The sequence below is a fragment of the Cryptomeria japonica genome, chromosome 4, assembly GCF_030272615.1.
Source record: "Cryptomeria japonica chromosome 4, Sugi_1.0, whole genome shotgun sequence".
Lineage (NCBI taxonomy): Eukaryota > Viridiplantae > Streptophyta > Pinopsida > Cupressales > Cupressaceae > Cryptomeria > Cryptomeria japonica.
In genome coordinates this window covers 665,768,620-665,788,525 of record NC_081408.1, presented here as the reverse complement: position 1 = coordinate 665,788,525, position 19,906 = coordinate 665,768,620, and the positions used below count along the sequence as shown (strand labels likewise).

At 37.6% G+C, this 19,906-nt stretch overlaps 1 protein-coding gene across 3 annotated transcripts in view; it reads right to left on the bottom strand.

Annotated features, from left to right (window-relative positions):
• Window positions 1-19,662, bottom strand: part of LOC131061778 (protein TIC 62, chloroplastic) — a 154,087-nt gene extending 134,425 nt beyond the window's left edge. For 2 of the 3 annotated variants that reach the window (XM_059220035.1, XM_059220034.1), the window contains exon 1: window positions 19,282-19,662. In XM_059220035.1, coding sequence (XP_059076018.1) covers window positions 19,282-19,435 — 154 coding nt within the window. In that variant the 5' untranslated portion in view covers window positions 19,436-19,662. The remainder of the gene's footprint in view (window positions 1-19,281) is intronic. The other variant, XM_057995601.2, reaches the window with a different exon arrangement.
• Between the last annotated feature and the right edge of the window lie 244 nt (window positions 19,663-19,906).

The following is a 19,906-nucleotide window of genomic DNA, read 5'->3' as shown; positions in this document are numbered from 1 at the left end:
GCAAAGAAAGATGACAATGTAGGTGCTTTCTCACAAATTCCAAAAGGAGTTGTTTTTGCTAAAGACCCTAGAATTTACATTCACTGCAACATAGAGGAATTGGGAGATGAAGAGATCAAAACTATGTATAAAACTGTCATATGTGATAACTCCGAAAATGTGAAACCGGAACACAAAATCATTGAAACCCTAGGATTTATTGAAATCCTCTGCATTCCTGAATTTCCCAAGGATGTGATCAGGATAGTCTTAAGCAGGGTACATGGTGAATTTTTCTGGTTAGATGCAATTCACAAAATCACCAAGGAAGTTGTGAAAGTTGTCACAGGGTTACCGACCACCGGTAAAAGGCCAAACAAAACTAAGGTCTCCAGTGACCTAGTTATGAACTTAACTGGTGCAACATCCGACAGAAGGTCCTTGAGGGTAAATGATGTAACAGATATAAATGTGAGATTTGTTAGCATGATTTTAGGGTATAAAGCTACTCATGCAAATAGACTCAACTCAATTTCAAGTTTAAGCATTAAGAGTGCTTATGATATGGTTACAGATAATGCAAAAATTGATATCTGTGAGTGGTTGAAGGATGAGTTAATTGACAACCTAGGCAAGATTAAGAAGGATAAGAAAGGAACTTTTAGGTTTGGAAATCTACTAGTATGTTTGATGCTACATATAACCAAACAAGTTCCCGGTATAGGTTACAAAGAACTTGGATTTGATATACCGGTAGGTAAACAGCTAACAGAATTATTCAACAATATGGGAGAAGATAATGAAAACAATATCCATGATTTCTTTCAAGCACTTAAGGCCACAATAAAGAAGAGAATCAGATTATCACAAAAGATTGTTGACAAATATAAGGATGAAATAAGGTTGAGACAGTTGTGAGAAGAGGCTCTAGACAGGCAAAAGCTATTAAAGAAGATGTGTTAAAATAAACCGGTATCACTAAGGATGAGCTAGGAACTCTACAACCTGAGACTCATCTATCACCGGTAGGCACTTCTTCGGAGAGTGACATGCCTGCAGCTTTCAAAAGAGTTGTAAGGAAAAGAGATCCCTCACCGGCAACCACACCCTCACCTAGGAGGACAAGACAGAAACAACAAGCAGTAAGATCACCGGTTAAGAAGACTACACCAAAGAAGAAACTAACACCCAAGAAGAAGAAGAGAACAAAACAAAACCTAGCTCCTCTTGATATACTATTGAATGAAATTATAGAAGAAGGGAAATTGAAGAATATAGAGAAACTATATGACACTCTGACAGCAGATGAAAAAGAACAAGTAGAAAACGGTGTTATATTGCATATGGACATGTATAAGAAATTTTTGATGGAAGTTGTAGATGAAGTAGCAGATGAACTATTCAAAAGACAGGAAGCAAGGAGACAAGCAGTAATAGAACTTGACAAGAAAATCAAGATAGAAAAGCTTCTTGTTGTGTACCCAGTGAACTCACCTAAAGAAATTGATGATTTGATTGCTGAAGCCAACCGGTCAATATTCTCTACTGCACACCGGCACATTGCATTAATGGTTGGAAGAGTCAATGAGGTGACTGAAGAGACAGAAAATGCATGGGATATATTCCAAGTTGAAAAAGAAAAACAAGAAGAATACCGGAACCCCAAACCAATAAAGGTATATCAAAAAGAAAGAGACAAGGGAAAAGGAAAGGTTGGTGGACCTCTGAGTATTAAAGTAAAAGACAACTTATCTCCACCTTCTTTTACATCACCGGTAACAGCAACTACAGAAGATCAACCGGCAGTTGAAAGTATGGATGTAGAGGATGTCAATCCTAATCCTGAAGCCTTATACACAGTAGATTTTGATACACAAAAGATCAACATTGTGGTAGACAAAGATACAACTGGTAAGACTGAAATGGCTAGTGAGCCACCGGTAGCTGAGCAAACCGTTAAAACGCAGGAGAAACTGGCAGATGACAAAGAACAACAGGCAGAAACTCAGACTGAGACAGTGCAACAAGAAAAGCAACAGAAACAAGAACGGGTTCATGAGGCAACAGTGCCACCGTGTTGACGTGTATTTTGTACACAATCAAACACAGAATAAAATACCCAAGGGTACCTTATCCTCTCTTGAATAAAGCCTCTGATTGCTGAAGATATCGCGAAAAAGGATCAATGAGGATGACTCCAAGGTTCTTCGATGTAGGGTCTCTACGTGTGGATAAGCACCAGTGGTCGTTGTGAATGTTGTTTCATCAAGGGGCCTTACGTTTCCGAATTGTAGGAACAGAATTTCCTAAAACTAGCAAGTTCTCAAAAAGATCAAAAGGTAGGGTTTGCAAGAGATGAATTCTAATCTAAACCTAAGAATGACTCAATGTAGGCTAGACTTGGTAAGATTCTACCAATTTCAGTATTGCCAAGGAATAACAACTCTACTGAAATTGATGTGATCTTCTAGGGTGACTAATGATTTTTCAATTCATCAAGAATCATAGACACTACCATGAAGGTACATATCAATAGTTCAATAATGATTGAAGGTTTAAGCAATCCAAATATCTCCAGTTGACCACACAAGGCGTCCTTACAATCAGCAAGAAGCTAGTGGTTTGGAACGTGAATCTCACCAAAGATCAAGCCCAACACTTAGTCCTTCAAATTTAAATACTACTTCAACCAAGAATGATTCAAGAAAGTAAACAACCATGAAAATAGCCACAAGAATTGCAATAAAACACCATAACTTCAATATTTTATTGATCTCAAAGCCAAAATAGACAACAATTGCTTGAAATTCTTTCCTCAATGCTCAATCTTGCTACAAAATAACTTTCTTCTCTCTAAATTCTAATATCTCCTCTAATATCTAGTCTCTAATTCTAATTCTAATTACAAAATGAAAATGAGTGAGGGTATATATAGCATCCTCAATTACAATGAATGGCCCAGATCAAAAGAAGATCAACGGCTGAGATTCTGACACCTAAACCCTAATTAGGGTTTGTTACAAAAGTTCCCCTTTTATTGAACAATATTAAATGCATAGCCAAATATTTAATTGGCACAAAAATCTAGGAAACATAGACCAATGATAATTAAGGTGCCACGTCATCTACAACAACCTCTCTTCTAGAACCTTATTCCCTTTCCAATGCTCTTTCTTAGCATATGCAATGAATCTGGACACAATTCCTTCAATCTCAGCAATAGGAATCTCGAGAAGATTCCTCATCCGTTCCTCCAAGTGGATAACCTGATCAAAGGCCTTGAGAAGAGTTGCATCCCATCCAGGTTCGAGTTCCTTGATCTTCTCAATCAGGAGCATAGTAGCGAACATTTGATCCCGTTGTTCATCTGTGATGACATTCTCATCTTTGCAAAAGATGACCTTGACTCTTTCTTCCAACTCTTGAAGATCCACATCTGTCTCAACTTCGATCCTCCTGCCAAGGATAGTACATAACACCTCAAACACCTTGTCCTGAATTGGATGGATGACTTCTTCAACTTGATTGCATTTGGTGCTGATGTCTTCGAAAAGAACCTCCTTCATCTGAAGTAGAGTTGACCACTGGAGTAAATTATGAGCTCCTCCATCCATTATTGATCTTCCTTGGTGTTTGCCTGATTACTTGTAGAACAGGAATGATAACATCTCTAGTGTGGGCAAAGGCGGCTACTGTTATCATTAGGTTGTGGATGATCTCAAGGACCTGGATAGCTCGGTGGATTGTCTGCATCATTCTTGTTGAAAATTCAACGGCAACTGTGTGGGATTTGTCAATCCAAGAGCTCATAAGCTGAACCAAGCTCTTGACTCTCTCTGCCTCGCAAACTGATTCAAGGGGAAGTGCTTGCACAGGAGACACTGTTGGATACTGACGTCCCAAGGGCTGATTGAGATGGCTAAAGTAGCCTCTCCAAGCACCGACCTCTCGCTCAAGCTTTCTATTCTTTTCCATTTCTTCCTTAAGCTTGTCTTTAAGTGCCTCAAATGAATCGGTTGCCTCATCCAGTGCCTGCTCAACGGTGAGTGGACCAAGTTCGAATGTTTCTACATCATACTCCTCTGCAAGGATTTCACCTTCATACTTGTCCACTGCTGGTGTAGCTATCTACAACTTCCTGGATCCTGTCTCATCTCTGATCATCTTGGACATCTTGGTGACCTTATTCTTCTCTGTTACTTCCTGAGAATTTCCTACAAGGCTCTCTAAGTCAATCACATTATCTTCATCCTCAATCACAATCACCCTTGTTAGTCTCTCCTTCAACCAATCTGGAATGGCAGATCTTGTCTCTCTAACTTGTATCTCTTTAGGCAATGGTTCTTCTTCTCGGAGAGGAGATGTCACTTCATCATCATTATTGTCTTCATGTAACTCATTGACTTGGGGAGATCGACTTGATGAATGCTGGGGTGCCTTCCCTTTTTCAGGTCTATCATTTTGTACGATTGACCCCATAGACTCATCCACCTCAGGCATCTTCATCTCTTGTCCTTCAACTTGACTTGTCCTTTTCTCATGTCGAGATGATGTACCTGATGAGCGATCTCGATTAGCCTCTTGCTTCTTCTTGGAGGGTTCCCTTTTCTCAGGTCTTTCTTTCCTCTTCGCGCCTCTAGGATGAGAATTGTCTTCACTTGCGCTTGATCCTCCTTCTTCTGGTCTTTCCTCCAAAGTATAAGTCATTGGTATGTTCTGTTCTCTTAACTTTTGATGTTGTACATCCACCCACCTGTGAGTACATGACAGAACTGGAGCCATCAAAGCTCTCAAGTCTGTAATCTCAAGTTCATTCCAATCTATCTTTACTGCTTTGTCTTCCCTGTCATAGGATAACTGGATATGTCTACCACTGTCCTGAGCTTGATCGGCCACTCTGTAAACTTTGCATTTCCTGATGAAATCTAAAGATAATCTGGAATGCATTTTTCTTTTCACTTCTAAATCACTTGAGAGATTCATCCAAAAGTCTTCTACCTGAAATTCGTGCTTGTACTTCCTACCATATGCCTCTTCTAGACACCCATAAGGATCAAAATTTTCCCTTGAGGCAAAAAATGCGAATGAATATGAGGCCAACTCCCTCTCTACATCCTCCAAGGCTAGAGCATTAGGACATACCTCAACTGAATTCCTCAATATGATGGGCACGGGAGCTCCATTTCTATGCCTGTGTCTGAATGTCTTCGCATAGTCTGCCAACTGCCTAGCCACCTCAAGTAGCACTATCTTGTCTGTCAGATACCTCGGCAACATGTAGGGAGGTGAAGGACATCCATGGACTCTGATATATGTAAACTTTTGAAACTGGATGAACCAAGCACCGTACCTCTTTATAAGTTCTTGTGCATCTTGAGATAACCGATTGTGAATCCCACCTTGCAATATCCTGGTGATGTTCATCGTGAAGGTATCATTGACTAACTTGTAGTCACTTCCTGGTGGATGATGCAAATGAACATAAGACTCGCAAACTCTAACTTCCCCAGGTCCTCTCCCAATCACTCCTCTGTGAGGTAGTCCTGCATATTCGAAACTCCTGATCAAGGCATATATGATGTATGAACTCATGTGGAAGGACTTGGTAGCCTTCAGTCTCCTTAACTGCACATCCAAGCAATGGCTAATAATTCTAGCCCAATGAATCGTTCCTTTTCCTTGAACTATCACTTGGATGAAGTAGAACATCCACTTCTCAAAATAGAAGGCCTGAGGAGCCCCTGTAACTCGATTGAGCAAAGTTATCAAATCTCTATACTCCTCCTGGAAGTCGATCCTATGTGGTGTGTTGGGAATCTTGCTCAGGCGAGGATGACTTTTGAGTAACCAACTCTTATTGATGATGTTTAAGCAAGAGTCTGGATCATCTTCATACATGGACCTGGCTCCTTCTAGGCTCTTGTAAATCATATCCTTATGCTCTGGAAGATGGAGAGCTTCACTTATAGCCTCCTCCGAAAGGTAAGCCAAAGTGTTCCCTTCCTTGGACACGATTGATCTTGATTGTGGGTCATAATGGCGAGCACACTCGATCATCAGCTCATGGCACTGGACTGCTGGAGGGAAACCGGCCGCCTTGATGATGCCACTTTCAATTATTCTCTTTGCGACAGGTGATGGCTTTTCAATGTAAGGGACCTCTCGAAACTTCTTCACACTGAAGTTTCCCAAGTTGGTATCTCCAATGTTGCTCCACTTTGACACGATCTTGGTCTCCAATTCTTCATTCCTCTGATCTTCCTTCATGAGAGTTGGACGACTAGTGGATGCTCCTGCCTTTGGGGTCGCCATCTTGACACCTACACAACATTTCATAATGAGTAATATATTTTACAACGTAGAAATATAGAGTAGAAAGGAAGATTCAAGATTTAAATTAGGAAACTTCATAATAAATCTTGAGTTATCATTTCCTAATTAACTACGCAATTTTCAAAACTTGAAGTTCAAAATTCAAAATTTCAACATCGGGACTAGGATGATCTCGCCATACCTCCACTTGAGAATTAATTCTAAAAAAATGAAGCAAAATAAGGTGAATTTTGGCTAGGCAAAATGTAGATTGAAGTCCTTCCTTTAGCAAAATGCGCCTCCTTTAGTCTTCACAAGCATCAACTCCACCACCTTTAGTCTTCAACACTTGAGGAAAATTCGCTCCAAATAGGCCAGCTTTCGCACTTCTTCTTTGCTTCTCCAAATCACACTTGAAACAATGAATGAATGATTTGAATAATGAAAACATGCCCCAAACATATAGAGCGCTCACCATTTCACCTCCCCATAGGCCAAATTGATGAAAATAGGCCAAAATAAATAAATAAAATTAAAAAAGAAAAGGCCAACTTAATAAAATAATAAAAATGATACCTCAAGCGCTCCCTTTTTTAAATTTTAATTTAATAAAAATTAATTTTAAATGCCTTAATAATAATAAAAAAATCGATCTTCCAAGGCTTAAAATTAATTATTAAATGCTATGCACTTTTATTAAATGCCAATTTAATTAATTCTTTTTTCAAACATTTCGAAGTTGATGATTTTGGCATTTCATGCGATTTGGAGGATGTTAACGTTGGGACATTGCAAAATAAAGAATGCACATGTTAAGCGCTCTGGTCCCTTGGTGAGGGATGGGAACACTTTTGAAAAAGTGGCACGGTCCTTCAGTGAGGGACGGGAGCACTTTTTCATTTTTAGGCTAGGATTCTCAATTTTGAAGTCAAACCTTTGTTCACCACGCCTTAGAAGACTCTTCCCATCTCATACAACGTTGCCTTAGCATAATCTCGAAGGGAATTTGTTGTTTTCAAAAAAAGTGGGACGGTCCTTCAGTGAGGGACGGGAGCACTTTTTCATTTTTAAGCCAATTCGTCCTTTGCTAGTCTTCCAAATTATCTTCAATGAATGAATCTTGCCCTCTTTCATTCATTTCAATCACGCAACTTGCCTTGCCTTTGCAAGAAATTTGTATTTTTAGAAAAGTGGGATGGTCCTTCAGTGAGGGACGGGAGCACTTTTGGAAAAGTGGGACGGTCCTTAAGTGAGGGACGGGAGCACTTTTGACATCTCGGCGTACCCTTTTGTTCTTTAAATCTCTCAATTGCATCCAAGGCATAAAACATCCTTCGTCCTTCCCATCCAAGTCAAGTTTTGCCATAAAATATCAAACAAATAGGAGAAACTTGAAAAAGTGGCACGGTCCTTCAGTGAGGGACGGGAGCACTTTTTGTCATTTGGGTTGATTTACTCCTTTGTAGACTGCTTAAATTATATTCAATGGACAAAACATGCTTCCCTTAACCTCTTCAAATCATAAAATCACCTTAACCTTGCAAAGATAGTGCAAATTTGAAAAAAGTGGCACGGTCCTTCAGTGAGGGACGGGAGCACTTTTTGCGTTCTAAGCCAAATTGTCTCACTTTTCACCTCAAAATTTCTTTGCTAGGGAAGATTTCATCTTACTTCATGCTATGAATAGAAGTTAATTTCCAATAAAGGTCTAAAATTGCACATATAAAGAAAACTGCTCTGGTCCTTCAGTGAAGGACGGGAGCACTTTTGACCTTCTAGGCCAAAACTCCATCATTTCTCTGTTTTCAATCAAGTCTGGATGCTTTATCATGTTCATTTCGTCCTTCACCATATCTTTGATGTCTCAATTTAACCAAACAAGGCCAGGAATGGCTCAAATAAGTCTTTTCGCCCTGGTCCCTTAGTGGGCGACGGGAGCACTTTGCCTTGGTCCCTTGGAGAGGGACGGGACCACTTTTTCCTTCAACCTTCAAAATTCACCATTTTTGTGCCTTCAAAATCTTCAAAAGTATCAAGTCGTGTCCAATTATCATTCCGGAAGACCCTGCACAAAACAAAATAGAAAAGTCAGTGACAAATATGCATAAAATAACATTTGTGCTCTGGTCCCTTGGTGAGGGACAGGAGCACTTTCGTCCTTTCTGGCTAAAATATTCAAAATTTAGGTCTCCAATCATTTCACAAGGCAGAGTTAGGCCATCTTCAAGGCCAGGAATCAGTTAGCAAGCTCTCACAAAACAAGAAATTGCACTTAGAATGAAATTCGCCCTAGGCCTCCAGTGAAGGACAGGAGCACTTTCTCTGTTTCAGGCATCATCTTGCCCCCAAAATTTGATCAAAATTTACCTAGGCAAGAATATACAATTTCATCTTCAAAATGCTAACACTTAGACAAAATTTGAATTTTACCCCAAAAAAATTCCCGAATCTAGACCTAACCTAAGACATATCTGACTTCCCAACAAAGTTATCTTACTTCAATAATCAACCCTTGGAAGGACGCTTAATAACTTTCAAAATTTGTATGGACTCAGCTTAAAAAATATCCAAAAGAAACCCCTAAGGCTTAGCCCTAGCCCAGACAACTCACTCACTCACTCAAAACCCTAAAAGCAGAGAGAAGAACAAACAAAACAAAAGCAAAAAGAGGGGGTCCCCATTTTAATGGGGCGATGTGTGAAATGGTCACAACACACCGGTAACTAGAGAAGTACACAAACCATTGCTTAAAGAAATGCAAACACAAACAGACCTACCAGAGGTCACAACAAGCTTGGTTACTTCTTCCACCGGCGGGATTCAGAATGTTGGTTCCTTCTCAGCAAGCCACAAACCAACAAATGTAACTGAAGTACTTTTGGATTCAATCAAAAGGATAACAGATTGTAGTTCACAGGCTTACAAAGCTATAGATGACACAATCCCAATCTTGAAGGTAATTGCTCCTAACTGTAATATAGACAATAAAGATTCTTTATGACAACTTGATACTTTGTGTAAATATATCACATAGAACATTGAGAAAATAAAGGAAGAGACATTGAAGGACAAAGTAGAAATTGAAAAGCAAAAATTCTTTGAAGATCAAATAAAGAAGTGTACTAGGGATTTTGACACACTTCTACCGGAACTGTGTAACTTATTGAAAGAGTACAAAACTCTGTACAAAGACACCTGTAAGACAAACTTTTTGACTGTAGACATAGATAAGAAAATAAGCAAGGTACAGGATGAAATCAATAAACTTGCTGATAATTTTGTTAACTCAGCTGATACATTATTAGTTTTTGAGCAAAAGATAACAAATTTTGAGGAAGAATTACTTAAATTAGAAAGAGAAAAGGAGAGAATAGTGAATAAGGCAAAGCACCTGAGATTAAAACTAAGTCAAAGATTGGACTATCTAGCATCATTACGGAAGGAAATATCTAAGGCACTGATACAGGGACAGAAAACACTGGCAGAGCATTTGCAGCACCTCACCGGTACAGCTAAAAGAACAGAGACAGCAATAAGAGACAGTAAAAAGTTTATGGAGAGTATAAACTTGATTTTGGCGGATCTATTTCAAATTGTAACTACCCAGTTACAAGGTTAAAACTACAAACTCTACTGACATCTTGACAACCTTTGTCATTGATGCCAAAGGGGGAGTAGTGGTATGAGAAAATTCAAATATCACAGGAATCATATGCTCAGGGGGAGCACACATTTTTGGTAACATTTTTTTCACATTTTTTGATACACTTTTGAAATTTCTCATGAGTGTTGCCATCAATGCCAAAGGGGGAGATTGTTGGCATATGCACACTCCAATGAGACATTGTATGTGATTGAAGGTTTTGTCATTGATGGCAACCTTACAATCCTATGGCACCGGCAAGGCATTACACCGGCATCAACAGATCACACTCTACACCGGCACAGAGAAAGGAAGCATACCGGCACAAAGGCCGACAGGATTTTTGTTGTATTACATTTTGTTTATTATTGTAAAAACCTTGTAAGCCAACTTGGCAAGTTGTAAAATGACTCATATATAAAGAGATCATTGTAGACACTTTGTAAGTAAGTGATGTAAGCGAAAAAGGAAGACATTAGGCAGACCTACTATGCGAAATATAGGTTAAAGGTTTTATGTAAAGAACAGAGCAGAAACCGGTACTGGATCAGGCATTATAGATGCCATTGTAAAGAAGTACAAGATATTGGATTTGTATAATCCACATTGTAAGTCAGTGAGACTTCCCATTGAGCAATGAACTCTAGGCAGTTGGCCTTCCTGCATGTGCAGGCCCCCTTTTGTAAGTAATATTCTCTTATTGGCTAGTAAGTGGATATTGTGGGTCACAAATCCCACCGAGGTTTTTCCCACACCGGGTTTCCTCGTTAAATCCTTGTGTTATGGTGTGCTTTTCATGTGGATGTTTTTAATTTTGTTTATTTCATTATTTCTTGCATACCGGTACACTGTTATAATATGTTCTGCATGTTTTAAGTTGAGAAATTCTAATTACCGGTTAGATACTGATTCACCCCCCCCCCCCTCTCAGTATCTGTGAGTTTCCTAACAAAGTAAAAGACCAATTACAAACTATTGGAAATGAGGTAGATGATCAAGAAATCTCTCTCATTGGCCTAAGAGGATTACCAATTTCATGGGAATCCTAAATTCAATCTATTAGCAGAACACCTCCCTTACCCAAATTTGAATAACTTAAGAATGAGTGCATTCAAGAGGAATCTCGACTAATCTCAAGAGAATTAGGGCCAAATAAAGAAGGAGAAATCCAAGCACTCAATACAAATACCTTCAACAAAAAGAAAAAGTTCTCCAAACGGAAGAGAGGAAATAAAAACCATCAGAAAAGAGATATAACAAAAATTCAGTGTTACAAATGTGACAAGTATGGGCACACTCACAGGAATTGTCCAGAAAGGAAGAAAACACAAGCTACTCTAGCCGAAGTCAAAGGAGAAAACTCACTTTTCTTCTTAGCCCTATCAAGCGAAATAAATACAAATAAAAACACTTGGATCATAGACAGTGGAGCATCAAGACATATAACTAGATTCAGAAATCAGTTTGAAACACTTAACGGGCATTCAAGTGAAGAGGTCACTATTGGAGATAACTCCACATATCCTGTGAAAGGAATTGGGACCTGTACTATCAAACTAAGAAATGGAGTATCTCTACAATTAAAAGATGTTTTGTTTGTACCTGGAATAAAAAGAAATCTAGTCTCAATCTCAGGCCTAGCTGATCAAGGATATCGGGTTACCTTCAATGAAGATAAAATTCTACTCTGGCCTAAAAACACAAATATCAAAAATGCCATAACAGTAGGTTCAAGAGATGGTAGCCTGTACAAACTATGCAGTGATCAAAAGGAAGCACTAAATCTTGAAGTTTGAAATAATAATGAATTATGGCACAAAAGATTAGGACACCTAAGATATAGTGCTCTATCCAACATAAAGAAGATTACTTCAGGACTACCCCAACTAAAATCTGAACACACAGGCATTTGCAAAGGATGTGCCTTGGGAAAGAATGTGAAAGTTTCTTTTCCCTCAAGCGAGCACAAATCAAAAGTTATTTTAGAATTAATTCACTCAAAACCTATGCGGTCCCATGTCAACACCATCCCTAACTGGACCTTTATACTACATAATCTTTGTTGACGACTACTTTCGAAAAACATGGATATATTTTCTAAAGTGCAAAGACTCAAATGAAGTACTATCTAAGTTCAAAGAATTCAAGGCACTAGTAGAAAACCAGTCAGGGAAGAAAATTAAGGTGTTAAGATCCGACAATGGAGGAGAATATACATCTGACAACTTCAAAGACTTTTGTAATTCTGTTGGGATTAAGAGGGAGTATACTGTACCATATAATCCACAACAGAATGGAGTAGCAGAAAGAAAGAACAGAACCATAATTGAAGCAGCAAAAGCCATGATGCATGACCAAAATTTACACACTTCATTCTGGGCAGAAGCTTCAAATACAGCAGTCTACATTCAAAACAGATGTCCGCACTCAATTCTAGAAAACATAACTCCAGAAGAAGCTTTTACAGGGAACAAACCAGACTTAAGTCATTTAAGGATATTTGGTTGTCCAGTATATATACATGTTCCTAAAGAAAAGATGACGAAACTAGAACCATCCGGAAAAAGAGGTATCTTCATTGGCTATAGTGAAAATACTAAAGGATATCGCATTTACATTCCAGGGAAAAAATCTGTTGAGATAAGTAGAGATGTAAAGTTTGAAGAAAACACTACACTCAAAGAACCTAAGGATGATAACATTACTGAATAAGAAGAAGATCACATAACTGAGATTGAGAGGGAGAATATCATAGAAAATTCCGAACCTTTAGTCACTGAGAGGGATGACATCATAAGAGCTTCTGAACCTCTAGTTGATGAAAATATTGAAACACTCAATAACAAGAAAAGACCTCTATGGGCAAGGAAAATGATTGAAGAGAATAACGTAGAACCAAATGAAATTTCCAAAGAAAATAAGAGAACGAGAACTCTAAAATGTTATGTTGCACTTCTAACCGAACTTACAAATTCTGAACCAACAAATGTTAGAGAAGCTCTATCAAAATAGGCTTGGAAAGATGCTATGGTTGAAGAATATCAATCCATACTAAAGAATGATGGGATATAGTGCCTAGACCAAAAGACAAATCAGTTGTCTCATCCAAGAGGTTATTCAAGATCAAATATGCATATGATGGCAGCATTGAAAAACATAAAGCTCGCTTTGTGGCCAGGGGTTTCTCTCAGAAAGCAGGAATTGATTATGAAGAGACATTTGCCCCAGTTGCCCGGTATACGTCAGTAAGAACAATCATTGCAATTGCAGCATCCAAAGGATGGAAAATTCACCAAATGGACGTAAAGACTGCCTTCCTAAATGGTTCAATTGAAGAAGAAGTATATATAGAACAACCAAAAGGATTCACCATACGTGATAAAAATTGCTATGTTTGTAAACTGAAGAAAGCTCTCTATAGGCTAAAACAAGCATCTAGGGCCAAGTATGCAAGGATAGACAACTATCTCTCCAAACTAGGGTACTCCAAGAACCTAGCAGATCCCAACATCTACTTCAAGGTTTCAAATGGCAATATGATTATATTGGTCCTTTATGTGGATGATCTTTTGATAATGGGAGAGGATAATCTCATTGTGAAATGTAAACAAGATCTGGCAGCAGAATTCGATATGAAGGATCTAGGGCTTCTACATTATTTTCTGGGATTAGAAGTATGGCAGAAGAAAAACTACATCTTCCTAAATCAAGAAAAGTACACCACAGATATCCTAACTAGATTTGGGATGATGGAGTGTAAGCCATTAGCTACACCAATGGAAACTAATTTGCACAAGCTAAAAATTGAGGCAGAAGATTCAGAACCTACAGATCCCACACTCTACAGACAAATCGTCGGTTCACTCATGTATTTGGTAAATACTCGTCCTGATATCTGCTATGCTACAAATGTATTAAGTCACTTCATGTGTGAACCTAAGAAGATACGTCTAATGGTTGCTAAACACATTATAAGATATTTACGAGGCACAATTGGACTTGGCTTAAAGTATGAAAATGTTGAGATTCAACTTGAAGGATATTTTGATTCTGATTGGGCCGAAAGTACCACTGACCATAAAAGTACAACAAGGTGTTGCTTCAGTCTTGGTTCTGCTATGATATCTTGGTTCAGCAGAAAACAGTCAGCAGTTGCACAAAGCTCCACCAAAGCAGAATATATGGCAGCCTCCATGGGAGCTCGTGAAGCGGTATGGCTAAGAAAGTTATTATTTGGATTGTTTGGAAAAACTTTGAATTCTACCATAATTCACTGCGATAATCAGAGCTGTATCAAGCTCTCAGTAAATCCAGTTTTTCACAATCAATCCAAACATATTGAGATCCCTTATCACTACATAAGAGACATGGTAGATTGAAACGTCATAAAACTAGTGTACATCAGTACTGAAGAACAAAATGTTGACATCTTCACCAAGCCACTTACAAGATTGAAGATAGAATACTTCAGAAGTAAACTTGGTATGACTAGATTATAATTGAGATTATTAGGATGAAATTCCTACCATGTGTAATTTGTTCATGAATAAATAAATAAAATGTATATTGCAATATTCTAACTGTGTTCAAAGAAGATGACGATCTTCTTATGGTTAAGGTTACTATTTCAAGGTGACGATCTTGACAATAGTTGACCAAGTGTCAAGATTGACTACACTAAGTTGTTGTCCCGGACTGTGCCGGATATCTTGTTCCTAAAGTATGTGATCATCTCATGATTGACTTCTTAAGTGATTGTCCCGGACTGAGCCGGATATCATGATATTGATTTTATTGTCATGACAAGACTACATTAATTGTTGTCCCGAATTGTGTCAGAAGTCATGACAGAATATGCTCCCAAGAAAATTACTTAGATCCACTCTTGCTAAGAGGGAGTGTTAAGATATAGCCCTTGTGAATCTAACTGATGGCAAATCGACTGTTTTATATATATATATGTGTGTGTGTGTGTGTGTGTGTGTGTGTGGTTATTAATTCGATGCCTGAAAGTCATTCTGGAGAGTGATATATTAACACACAGTCCCGATATGCAGATGGACAGTAACATCGTATACACTGCGATGATTATCACAGTGAGCACGATATCTATAGTGCCACTGTGATTACATTGCAGTATGCACTGTAATGTAATCACAGTGGGCACGATAGTTATCTTGCCCATGTGATTATCAATCACATTATACTAAACTAATGGAGCATGTAGTTCGGCAAATTAAACATTAACAAACATATTGTTATGAACGGTTGCCTCACGTGGCAACCGCCACATATGGACATGTCCCTACGTAGGCAACCTTTCCTCTTGTATATAAACTGGATTCAATGGTGGGGACGATCAATTACTTACGGCAATCAGTCTTCCAGAATCGCTATCATTATTCTTCGATCCACATTTTACAACAACATTGAGAGCTATAAAGGAAAGGAATCAAAAGCATCTAGTGACATCACCATTGATCCGATCAGATCAGAACTGTTACTAAGTTACAGGCAGTAACATCCTTGTTCTTGGTGGTATGCTTAATATTTATGTTTAATATATGAAGCCTGATAATGTTCTTATGCAGAATTTAATAGTAATATTAATTTAGACTGCAATATGTATGACAGTCATAATATACATCCACAGTACAAAGTGATATTGCCATAACTTTAAAATAATTGACATTACAGACTCTTAAATTTGACAGTAATAACTTTAAAATAATTGACATTACAGACTCTCTCTCACATTGGAAGATATAAAGGGGAGAAGGTTTCATTTGAGGAGGACATCCAAGGGAGATCAACTTGGGAAATAATTTATTATTATCCAAGGTAGCAATGAAGGGTGGTGACTCAAGTCTTATGTAAGGTGGTGATCCTTTCACCAATGAAGTATAAAGAGATCATTCCAATCATTAAAGGATCACTTATCAATCATCATTCACCAATATATCAAACCAGCACTCATTCAATCATCATTCACCAATATATCAAACCAGCCTTCATTACATTATCACTCACCAATACCTCAAATCATACAATCAAAGGTATTCATTCAATCAATCAATCACTCGTCAATCATTCAATCAATCAAAATCAATCGAACATTGATCTGAGTAAGAAATATTCAAGCCATACAGCCGATTAAACAATCTACAAGTAATTTGGTATGAGATAGGTATATTGTACATTAGTTATTATATGGAGATCTTTCAGACATTGATCCTAATAAGATTGATATGGCACTATTTTCCTTTGAATGTATAAATCATGTAAATATTTATCTCATAATCAATCAGATGTAAAGTTGGAGGAAATAAGCTAGGGAGATGCAGTTTACCGATTCCCTTGAACTAAGTAGACCACCCCAAGGGATGGAACTTGTCATAGTGGGATGTTCATGTAATTTTCTTTACTTGGAACACCTTATAGTATTATACTTTGCCCACAACAATCGAAGAGGTTATTACATATTCAGTTTGCTGCATATATGTTTACTTCTTCTATTGATTGATGCCCTTTTATTGGTATTTGTTCTTATTTCTGCTCTGTCTACTTCCAGATCAGATCAGACCTGCTTCTTTTCAGATTGAATTCTTGGTATTTTCTTCATGCCCCTTCTCCAATGGGAGACTCTCCTCTTATATTGCTACATAGGGTTGTGACTTTACCAGAGGTCTTCTCATCCTTGAAAGGAGATGCCTCTTCACTGACCATTGCCTTAAACAATACTTAGTCGGCCCTAAATTATTATTTAAAATATTGCTTAATTCTTAGCCTAGTTAATCGCTTCTCCTCCCTCTAACTCTATCACTGCTCATTAAAAATTAGATTTCTGCTTGGAGGAAATCGCACCAATTTACCCCTTAAATACACGTCCTTTGCTATTACTCCAAGGGGTAGTCAGCCCTGAGGATATATTTATATATATTTTTCAATTCAGTTACCAAGCAGGTTGGCCCTAATACAAATTAGTGTGCTTTTATTTTATTTTTTATTGAGTCGGCCCTTTATTAGATAAAGGTTGTTGTTAATATTATTATTTGTTTGTTATTTTTATTATGCCTTTACTCCTGGTCGGCCTTATCACTCCAGTTGCCTAGGGTTTATCACTTAAAGGTGTAGTTTTTCATTATCTGATTTGGTGGGGACATGACAGTTCCTGCGACTTGTGGGCTGAGGGGTGAGTTGTCATAGTTGGATGCTACACGCTCTTGGGCTTAGTTGGGCTGAGCAGTTTACTGGTGCCCTTTCAAGTTTTCCTACCAAACTAAACTATGACTGATTATGGAGTAGTTAATTAGTAATCATGTTTATCATTCCATAAGATGTAATTGTTCACTAACCGATATATTTCCTCAATGAGGTTTTCACCTTTATAGGTACGTCCTTTATTTTTACTATTTTTTATTCTGACACCACCAGTGTGGTTTTCGCCATCAGAACACTTATTTTTCTTTTTTTGATTTTTGAGACTAAGATACTTGACATGTGCTGTTGTCATGTTCTCACTTTGTTCACTGGTGGAAGAGCCCATTTGTTCAACTGCATTAAGATAACAGGCTAATGTATAGTTGTTGGCAAAGGTAGGGATATTCAAGGGTTGATCTTGGAGATTACAGTCAATAAGCTCAGGATGTACCAGATTCGGGAAAGAAAGAGAAAGAATAGATATGTAACATGGGCATAAAAAATTCATATGAATGAGAGAGAAGTTGACATGAAAAATTTGAATAAGGAATATAAATGAGCAGGTAACGGGAATCGAACCCGCATCGTTAGCTTGGAAGGCTAGGGGTTATAGTTGAAGTTGATGAACGCCTCTAATTCAGAACCGAACACGAAAATTTAATTTCATTCGGCTCCTCCATGGGAGAGAGATAGAATGGGAGGTCTAATGAAAAACGATTATTCACATAATAATAAATATTTGTGAATAAGAAAAATTAAAAAATAGTTTTGCTCTGCTCCATAACATCTATGTTAGTTTATTTGTAGTTCTTTCTTTCCTCTTAATTTCAGGTGAACAACCTTAAATATAGAATACCTATTCACTTTATAGATGATCCCTATAGAAAGATAAGATTGAAAAATCTTAATATTGGGCTAAAAAATCTTTCTAAAGTTTATTAATGATTAAGATGAAGTTACTTTAAGTGTCTTATTGTTAAATTGAAATTGTCAGTCTGGACACAAGTAGTTAATCCCAATTTGGGGACATTACAGATCAGATCCCCACCTTCTCATTTACACCACTAAACACAATTTGCGAAAACAAAGTGTAAGAAAAGCAATTACTAACCATAGGATTAAAAAGTAATAATATAATCAAATTTCACTATATACAGTTCCATGTATGACATATGCAGATTGCATATATGGAAGCGTTTATGTGCAGTTTCACATATATAAAGCCATATTATGGAGTATAGCAAATTTATTGAAGCATACTCTCATTTGTAATCATGAACTCGAAGAAAGTGAGGAGGTTTGATCTCAAAGTTTTAATTGACATAAAGGAACCCATAGTCTTTAGGACAGGATAGTCTGGAAACGATTAAGCTTGTCTCAATCTCCAAGAAATAAGTATTTAGTGTTTTTTTTGCCACAACTTGGTGAATCTGTTGAAACTTGCCAAGACCTGTGATCTCTTCTTAGCTGAGCAAGCCTGGGCCGGAGACATGTCATATGTTTTTAAGCACTGAATTTCACTCTGGAAGAAGTTTTGTAGGTGTAGAAATAGGTGTAGCCTGTAGGCAACATTTCAGCGGTTTTAGACAGATTTTGAAATGTGGGGCAGAACTTGGGTCTTATACCACACTTTCAGTAATTCATAAGGGATATTAGACAGATTTTGAAATCTGGGGCAGAACCTGGGTCTCGTAACCTCACTTTCAGTGATTCAGAAGGTGGGATAGAACTTAGCTCGTGCCATACACCACAACCTCCATAGCTAATCCTTTGATTCATGGTTGTGCAGTATAGATTTAAAATGGTTAGTAATCAACTTTTAGATCCTAAGACAGTGAAAAACATAACCGAACAGAAAAATAAAAGAAACAGAGAATATGGTACTCCCAAAAGTCCAGATTAATTTTCGCATCACAATGGACTAAAAACCCCAAATGTTTTACTGAAATTAATACTGAATTGGAGTTATTTACAAAGAAAAGAAAAACCCACAACAATACAGTACAATTTCGTATAAGTTACAATATAAACCCTGCATTCTTCTTGTAATTAATATTGAATTGAGTTGATTGATTGATCTAACATAAAATGCAGTTCTACCAAAATAGTTGAAATCCATAGAATGTCAAGCATTAAGCATATCACACCTGAGCTTAAAATCAGTCTTGATCTTGAGAATAGTCCCCGTTGCTTCTTTTTGTTGATAAATTTAAGCGTTGGGCCACCCACAAATTTATGGTCTAATGTAACACCTGGGGAATGTAGTATGAATGAAGAAACATGCATTGACATAGCCCCCATTAATCCTATTCACAACATTCAGCAGTGAAACGTTGTTCTTTTTTCCCAACTCCCAGGAGGCTAAACTTCTCGATGGCCTGAATAAAAAAGCAATTCGTTATGTAATTGGCATACATTCATGAAACCACAAGGCAAGGAAGATAAGAGCAGGGTTCCAAAATCAAATGGCTGGTGCGACCTGAGAGCGTGAGTTTCCAAATAATTAGACGTTGCTTTATCCAATATCACAATTCAAAATGGCAATTGGTTATGTAAGTGTGGAGTGGTGCCACCTAAGAAAGGAATACCCATAATGGGACCCAAAAGACACATCATTGAGATGATTTGGAGGGTTACTACTCATAACATACGTGACTTGTAAAGGAAAATATTTATTTTTATGCTTAATCTAGGTATCTTAAACCAATAAGATATTTATCTTTAAAAAAACTTATTTAAAATTATTATTTTAGAGGTACTTAATCCATTTAT